This window comes from Vombatus ursinus, unplaced genomic scaffold, assembly GCF_900497805.2.
Source record: "Vombatus ursinus unplaced genomic scaffold, bare-nosed wombat genome assembly UNPS02008961.1, whole genome shotgun sequence".
Lineage (NCBI taxonomy): Eukaryota > Metazoa > Chordata > Mammalia > Diprotodontia > Vombatidae > Vombatus > Vombatus ursinus.
This window is the reverse complement of record NW_020948739.1, coordinates 6,052,801-6,061,814: the sequence shown is the minus strand read 5'-3', so window position 1 is coordinate 6,061,814 and position 9,014 is coordinate 6,052,801. Positions and strand designations below refer to the sequence as shown.

The following is a 9,014-nucleotide window of genomic DNA, read 5'->3' as shown; positions in this document are numbered from 1 at the left end:
GCTGAACACAGGACTTAGCAGCACCTATCAATTTGAAATGACTTTGAGTAGAGGCCAAGCAATGGACTGAGTCTGTTAGAGGCCTTGTTTAGCTAAAGTTTGCAGTCTTTTTACTTTTTCAGTTGTGGCAACTCAATAAGATTATTTCCTAAGGTGTAAAAGGGCTGCAGTCTCCATCTGGGGAAGGAGGTGTCCACAATGATGAAATTGCAGTGAGGGTATTTATTACATTTTGATGTATATTATAGTCATTTGTGTATGTGTTTTAATTCTCACTGGATTGTAAATTCATTGAAGGCAGGGAACCATAATTTTTTTTTTTTTGCTTAGGCAGTTGGGGTTAAGTGACTTGCCCAGGGTCACACAGCTAGTAAGTGTCAAGTGTTTGGTCTGAGGTCACATTTGAACTCAGGTCCTCCTGACTTCAGGGCCTATCCACTCTATCCACTGCGCCACCTAGCTGCCCCAGAACTATAATTTTTTCATCCATGTAATCTCAGCACCTACCACAGTGCACTGTACAAAGCAGACAATGGATTATAAATTACACTGATAACTGCGGCTGAACAAAGCTGTTCAAAAAATTCCTTTCGCCTTTACATGTAGTTGATTTTATAAAAAGAGAATATCTAGGCAGGTTTTTCTTCCCTCATAAGTACATTATAAGAAGGTTTTAAAAGTAGTCATGCCTAAAATTATATTTTAAAGAGAAAGGAAAGAAAACATTAAAGAAAGAGTAGTGACATTTCAGACAGATCTTGGAAGGGGACACAGAACAAAAGGAATTTTTGTTTTTGTTCATTTATTCTATTATCTTATATGTTATAGATTTCATGTAAGATTTTTTTCCTTGTTTTGTTTGTGCTTTTTTCAGTGATGGTTATCCATTTATAATTTTCTTAAAAGCAATAATACAAGAAAACAAGCAAACCATTTTGATAATACATTTGAAAATTTTATTTTAAAAATAATTTACACCTACAGAACGGAAGAGTATTACAGTGGTCTGTAAAAGGAAAGCATACAACCCAAAAGCTATACAATTTGAAATGGATGGGGGAAATCCAGAAGAAAGTGAAGCTTTTACTCTGAATTCTTAGGATTTCACCGGGCATCAAAAACCACCACTGTATTAAAATTGTGTTAAGGACAAAGAAAAAATGATGAAAATTTATTCTAGTCATTGCACTTTCAAATTATGTTCTGATACAACTAAATAATTATAATAATAATAATAATACATATATAGTGCTATAGACAGCTACAAAACACTTAATGATACTCAATAATTGCTTATAAATGCACAAAGATACAATATACTATATATTTGTCATGACAATCTTGGAGATGGTTTAAAAGAAAAGTCACTCAAAATGTTATTCAATCCCCTTTCCCATTTAGAGTCAAAGACATGCATGTGATATTATTAAACCCTTCTCTCACATACACAGAAGTAACAATGAAGGTAACAGCTTTGTAGTATTTTTTTTCTTTATTCCTGGCTACCAATACGACCTTTTAATAAGACTCTCAGGAGCCAGTTCAATTTGAATGGGTGAAGCAAAATATCATGTCCGTATTTATACAAAATACTTAAATTTCAACTTCTATAACTGAGCAAGTTTGCCCACTAAGTAAGTGACGATTACAAAAATACTGAAAATATCCAGCAAGTTTAACATAATGGCTTTCAGGATTATTCTAGGATATACATTTCGAGTAATTCATATTGGAACAACATAAATGCTAATTCTCCTAAAAATTATTTTTTTTTGTAAGTTAAATCATTCTTTCTGTTGGTGAATGCCCTTTAATATCAATTCAAACACTCTTTTTACCCACCTCTTACTGTCGTACTTACCCACCTCTTATCATCATACTTAGAAAGCAAAGGTGAAAGGATACATCTTTTTGTTCTTTTCTTGTACATTATTCTATATCCGCATTCCCTACATCTGATTGGATCCCTGGATTTTATTTCATTTTCTGTATGACATTCTGAAAAAGTAAACATTTTTTTACTTAAAGTCCCCTGCCACTCAGGAATATTAATATTCTCAATAATTGCTTATCTAGTTGTTATTCTAATTGCATAATCAGACTTAGACATTTTTAGAAATAAATGGAACTTAGAGATCATTTAGGCCAATACTTTCATTTTCTAGATGAAAATACTAAAGCCCAGAGAAGTTAAGTTTGTTGCCTAAACCAGTGATGTCAAACTCAAATAGAATGGGGGCCACTAAACCATATATAAGGATCCCTATGGGCTGCATCATTGACTAAGAAAACCGAATATTAATATTATCTATTGAGTTTTTATCCCAATTACATTTTAATCTGATTAGGGCAACATGGGAATATTGCTAACCACAGAGAGTCTGACAGTTCTGGCCTAAACTATCCAACAGATAAATTTAACATCTTTTACTGAATTAGAATCTAGATCTCAAGACCCCCTAATGCCATGTATTTTCCATTATTACACATTGCCCAAATAGACATATGAGCAACTCTTTACACATACTAATCAACAATAAATTCACATTTAGTGTTTTAAGGTTTATAAATTTTTTTTCCCCCTCACAATAACCCAATAAGTCTAGTATTATTAACACCATTTTAATAAGGTAAAGGATCTGCTCTGAGAAGTTGTGACTTTTAACCAGGGTCATATAACTAGTAAATTTTGAATCCAAAGATCAACTGCCCTGGGTTCAAATTATACCTCTGCTACTCACTGGGTGAACTTTCACTTAACCTCTTTGGGCCTTAGATTCCTTAGCTGTAAAAAGAAAGGGGAGAGCAAGATGACTTTTGAGGTCCCTTTTAGCTCTACGATCCATAAATTTATGAACTCAAAATGTACTGCTGAATGCTAAGCTCATGTGCTGTCTATTACTAAGTAGTTACAGATAAGTGATAGGATTTTATTCCGCAGAGTCAGATAGGTACTTTTTGCAGGGGAGAAAACTTAACTCTTCCTGCTCTAGTTTAAAGGAAAGAACACTGGTCTTAGAGTCAATGAATCCTAGTCAATGACCAATCCTAGTCAATGAATCTTATGGACCAACTGTGTTCAGGCAATATGCTAGGCTCAAAAGATTAAAAAAAAAAAATCTTGGCCCTCAAGGCACTTAACATTTTATTGAGATAAATAATATGTTCACATAACAATTTACACAGTATAAATTCAAGGTATGGGAGGCGGGGAAAGGGGAGAGTTACAGCATGTGAAAAGTGGGATTAGGGAAGGATTCAGGAGCTGAGTTTTGAAGGGAACAAGAGATTCTACGAGGTTGAGGTGAGGAGGCAATGATGCACTCTAGGCATGAGGAATGAAAAGTACAATGGAACAGAGATGAGACAGGAGTACCTGAGTGAGAAAAGGCCAGTCTGGCTGAACCTTAGGGAACAAGACGGGGAGTAACACATAAGATTAGAAGAGTAAGTTGGGGCCAGCTTGCAAAGATGTTTGATCCTAGTGGCAAATAGAGAACTCCTTCCTTTCCTCTCATTCTCTTCTGAACTTTGTACTGTCTGGCTTCCGACCCCATCATTCACCTAAAGAAGGTCTTTGCAAAGTTACTCATGATCTCCTCTTAGTTGCAAAATCTACTGGCCTTTTCTCAATCCTCATCCTTCTTAGTCTCTTTTCAATCTTTGACTCTGTCAATCATCCTCTTCTCCTTGATACTTTCTTCCTTTTAGGTTTTCAGGACATTACTGACTCCTGGTTCTCCACCTACCTACCAGACTGCTCCTTCTCCGCTTTTGCTGGATCTTCATCCAGGTCATGCCTACTAATCATGGGTGCCTCACCGGGATCTGTTCTCAGCTCTTTTCTCCCTCTATACTATTTCACCTGGTGATCTCTCGGCTCCTACGAATTCAATTATCACCTCTCAATCTACTTATGTGGCCCTAACCTGACCCCATCTCCAAATGCTTATCAGATATCCAGAACCAGACGCCTTGAAGACATTTTAAATTAAATATATACGAAACTGATTTCATTCTCTTTCCTATCAAACCGTTCTCTCTTTCTAATTTCCCTATTATAAAGTTGAGAGTACCACCACCCACTCAGGTTCATAATCTAGGTGTCATCCTTTCCTCACTCTCTCACTTCCCATAACCAATCTGTGGTCAAGGCCTGTTTTACCCTCATGACATCTCTCCTCTAACACTGTCACCACTCTGGCGCAGATCTCATTGTTTCACACCAGGACTATGGCAATAGCCTGCTGGTTGGTCTCTGTAACCCAAGTCTCTCCACACTCCAGACCATTCTCCACTCACGCATCAGTGATCTTCCTAAAGCCAACGTGTGATCATGCTATCCCCCCGTTCAATAAATTCCAGTGGTTCCCCATCACTTCCCAGGATCAAATATAAAATCCTCCGTTTGTTCAAAGACCTTCATAACCTTTTCCCTCATCTCTCCAGGCTTCTCCTATTTTACATTATCCAGCCCTTCCCCTCCCCCAATACTCTGCAATCCAATGACATTGACCTTTCTGCTGTTCCAGTCACTCGGCACTCCAGGTATTTTCATTGGCTGTCCTCCATGTCTGGAATTCTCTCCCTCATCTCCAACCCTGAAGGCCCAGCTAAAATCTCACCTCCTCCACGAAGCCTTTCCCAAACTCCTTTAATCCTAGTGCCTTTCTCTGTGGATTATCTCCAATTTATCACGTTTATATACAGTTGTTTGCATGTTATTTTCAACATCAGAAGTAAGCTCCTAGACAGCAGGGACTGTCTTTTGCATTTCTTTGTATCTCCAGTGCTTTGCACAGCCTCTGACATAGAGTTGGCACTTAACAAATGTTTACTGACTGACCCTTGGAATTCATTGAATTGGACAGTGACACAGGGCAGTCTTATGCTTTAGAAAAATGGCTATCCCAGAGACATCTTAAACTCAACATGTGTAAAACTGAACTCGTTATCTTCCCCTCACCCCCAAACCTTCTCCTCTTCCAAACTTCCGTATTCTGACACCACTATCCTTCCAGGGTCTCAGATTCATAATTTAGGCATTTTCCTTTGCTCCTCAATTTTTCCTCACCTTATACATTCAATCATCTGCCACATTTTGCAGTTTCTACCTTTACAACCTCTCTCACATACAACCCCTTCTTTCTACTCCAGTTGAGACAGTCACTCTGATTTCAGAAACGGTCTTCTAATTGGTCTTCATGATCCAAGTTTCTACATACTACAGTCCATTCTACACACTATTGACACCAAGGTGATTTTCCTTAAACACAGATCTAACTATGTGACTCCCCAACTCAACCAACTCTAGTGATTTCCTATTGGATCTAGAATAAAATGTAAACTCTTGTTTAGCTTTTAAAATCCTATACAACCTGATTCCAACATAGCTTTCCAGCCTAATTTGACTTTATCCCCCATCACAAAGTCTGCAATGCAGCCAAAGGAGGCCTTCTTTCAGTTTCTCAAACACAATACTTCATTTCCCATCTCTATCCTTTGGATAGGCCACTGGCCCCCATGCCTGGAATTCACTCCCCCCCTTACTTGTTTCTTTAAGATACAGTTGATGCACCATCTTCTACAAGCCTTTCCTGATCTCCCTCAACTACTAGTATCCTCCCCCTCCCAAACTATTTTGTATTTAACTACTTTGTGTGTATGTATTTATTAACTTTTTATTTGTACTGTATATATTTTTTACATGGAAGGAGAAGGCTGGAGCAAGCATTTATTAAGCACTAACTCTGTGATAGGAACTGTGCTAAGCATCTTACAAATACTTCATTTTATCCTTGCAACAACCCTGTGAGGTAAGTGTTATCATTATTCCCATCATACAGTTGAGGAAACAGAGTCGGACAGAGATTAAGTGACTTGCCCAGAATCACATAGCTGCTAAGTGTCTGAGGCAATATTTGAATTCAGGTCTTCCTGATTGGGGTCCAGTGCTTTATCCACTGTACCTAGATGCCTATATACACTTGTCTTCTCCATTGGCATACATGCTTATTATGGGGATTGTTTCATTCTTTGTACTCGTATGCCCAGCACCTAGAAAAGTACCTGGCACTTTGTAGGTACTAAATGAATACTTGCTGATGGAAAAATCCTAGAAAAAGCTATCTATCTCATTGTCTCAAATTGCTCTATTCTCTCCTTTCAACCCTCTGTAATCTGGCTTCCTGACTTCCTCACAACTGAAACTGTTCTCTCCAAAGATACCAATTATCTCTCAAGTGACAAATCTGATGGACTTTTACCATCCTCATCCTTCTTGATCTCTATTGCAACATCTGACACCACTGAATACCCTTCCCTCCATCAATCACCATGCATTTATTAAGTTCTACTCGTCAGGTACTACATTAACTGCTGGATCTTCCTGTAGACTATGTCTTCTTTCGGTTCTTGTGACACTGCTCTCTCCTGCTTGTCCTACCTGACAGTTCCTCTGTCTCCTTTGCTGCTTCAATGTCTACATCCTACTCCCTAAAAGTGTACCCCAAGGCCCTCTCCCCTGTCTACACTCTCTCACTTGGTGACATACACGATCAGCTCCCATGGATTCAATTGTCATCTCGATGCAGATGACTGCCAGAGCTATATATTCAGTCCTAGTCTTTCTTCTGAGCTCTAGCCTATTACCAATTAATTGCCCATTAGATATTTCCAAATGGGTTGTCCTATAGGCAGCTCAAGCTGCCAAAACAGAACTCCAACAGAAAACAGAACACCCCAAATTGAATTCATCTCCTCCCTTCCTGACCCTACCCCCATAAAAAACAAACAAAACAAAAGAGAAGATCGATCTTCCTAACTTCTCTATTTGTGTCAAGGGCATTACCCTTTCACTCAGTCAGGCTCAAAAACTCTGCATTATCCTTAATCCCCTACTCTCCCTTACCTCACATATCCCATTTGTTGACAAATCTTGTTTCTACCTCCACAAGTCTAACATCGTGTGGTCTCCACCCTCATTCAGACCCTTATCAGCTCTTGCCTGGGTTATTGGAATACCTTCATATTTGGCCTTGTCTCCTGTTTCCTACTCCATCCTCTACAGAGTTCCCAAGAAGTTGCAGTATCCTCAGGTGCTATTACAGACAGGGGACATACTTTTTACTCTAAGAGCAAGTTAGGTACTTTTAACCACCCCTACTTTGTTGAAGCTGAAAGAACAAGGTTTTGGAGTCAGAAGACTTAGAGTCAAATCCCAGCACTGTCACATACTATGAGACCTTGGACTCTTGTCTTACCTCATATCTGGAAGCCTCAGGTTCCTTATTTATAAAATAGTATTTGTTGAAAAGTACTCTGTAAAACTTAAAGCTCTATTATTAATTGCATTCTTTTATGCCTTATGTGCAAAGTTATGTTATTTACTAAGATACTAGTTACATGCAAAGATACTATAATTCTAAAATACCTAAGTTAATTATGCAATTTATGGTTTATTTTGTTCCCATGATTCTTCCTGCTACCATATTTTTCTGCCTTCAAAACAACGTAGCTAAGCTGCGTGGGAACAGAGAGAACAAACACAAGAAAATTATTTTTTGTTAGTTGGCGCAGTGGATAGAGTGCTGGGCCTGGAGTCAGGAAGATCTGAATTCAGATCCACCTTCAGACACTCACTGGCAGTGCTGACCCTGGGCAAATCACTTCACCTGTTTGTCTCAGTTTCCTCATCCATAAAGCAGAGATAATAACTGTACCTACCTGTCAGGGGTGTAGTGAGGATCAAATGTGGTAACAGAAGTAAAGCATTTAGCACAGTGCCTGACATATAGTAGGCCCTAAATATATGTTTTGGTGTTGTTATTACTGTTGTTGTTATGTGCCTTCCGAGTACCAGGCAGTCACTGTGATAAGCACTGAGGACACAAATATAAAAAAAGAAAGACATTGCCTGGCACACAGTAAGTACTACGTAAATGTCAGCTATTATTAGTAGTTGTTGACAGATCCGTAAGAAATTTAGTTTAAGAAAAAAAGTTAAAACTAGTGGTTAACAGGAAAGCTATGGCTTATAGACAATCTATCTGTAAAGGCTGTATTCTGAAAGAATAATCTGTCCATCATAATTTACTTTAAACAACGAGGAAGGAGAATGTGTTTTCGAAACACTTAAACAGGGTATTATTTTTCAAAAGCGACTCTCACCTCCACAGATATATATCATTGGCTGCTGTTTAGGCGGCTGCACGTCCTTCTGGGTGTCCATCGTCAGTCCCTAAAAATCACAGGCGGGAATATTTTCTCAAATCAAAGAGGTCCCCATCCCCCCTCACCCCCAAACTACGTGGGTCGCGGACGTGGGAGTCCTGATCCGACATCTGCAAGGATGGTTCAGGTCCACAGAAGGCGGTTTCCCCCAATCCCGCCTCCTTGCCCGGGCAGACACGGCCGAGGGCAGCGACCCAGCCTGAGCACACAAGAGCGACAACCCGGGGGTCGGCCAACATGGCCTGGTGGGAAAAAGGGCGTCCTCGTGAATGACCGACCCCAGCAACCCCCTCCCCCTTTCAAGCCCCGCCGTCCCCACCTCTCAACTGTTTCTAAAATCGAGCTGAAACGCTAACTCAACCTGCAGGAAGCCTGCGTACCTCTCACGCCGCAGCCCGGTGCGTCGCTGCTCCTCGAATAACAGCGCGAGACCTACTTCCGGCGCTTCATAATGACACCATCAACAGCCCCGCCCCTTCTGCCTTGTGCGTGGACGGAGGAACTGATTGGCTGAAATCAAAAGAAGGGCTGGAAAGGGAGTGGGAGAGATAGAGGTCGAGCTGTTGGTGAGAGATATCCAGCTTTTGAGGGGCGGAGTTGGAGGCGGCTGGGTTGTTCTTTCCCTCTATATTCCTTCCTTTGCAGACCAAATTGAGGATAACGAACAGGTCTCAAACCCATTGATGAGTTAGGAGGATGTCTACCCCAAGCAGGTGAAGACTTCCACGGTAGAATGGACAGATAACAACTGCCCATTTGTTGGGAACGCCATGAAGGTGGCT

At 39.9% G+C, this 9,014-nt stretch overlaps 1 protein-coding gene across 2 annotated transcripts; it reads right to left on the bottom strand.

Moving 5' to 3' along the window:
• Window positions 1-933: 933 nt before the first annotated feature.
• POLR2K (RNA polymerase II subunit K) lies at window positions 934-8,668 on the bottom strand. 2 transcript variants are annotated; one of them, XM_027850011.1, is made up of 4 exons: window positions 8,613-8,668; window positions 8,170-8,239; window positions 1,906-1,998; window positions 934-1,127 (listed from the first exon to the last, which is right to left on the bottom strand). In XM_027850011.1, exons 2-4 carry the CDS (start codon window positions 8,228-8,230, stop codon window positions 1,105-1,107), a joined length of 177 nt encoding a protein of 58 aa, XP_027705812.1. In that variant the 5' UTR covers window positions 8,231-8,239; window positions 8,613-8,668; the 3' UTR covers window positions 934-1,104. The 2 variants fall into 2 exon arrangements, with proteins under 2 accessions (XP_027705812.1, XP_027705813.1); XM_027850012.1 differs by lacking the exon at window positions 8,613-8,668 and adding an exon at window positions 8,594-8,612.
• Between the last annotated feature and the right edge of the window lie 346 nt (window positions 8,669-9,014).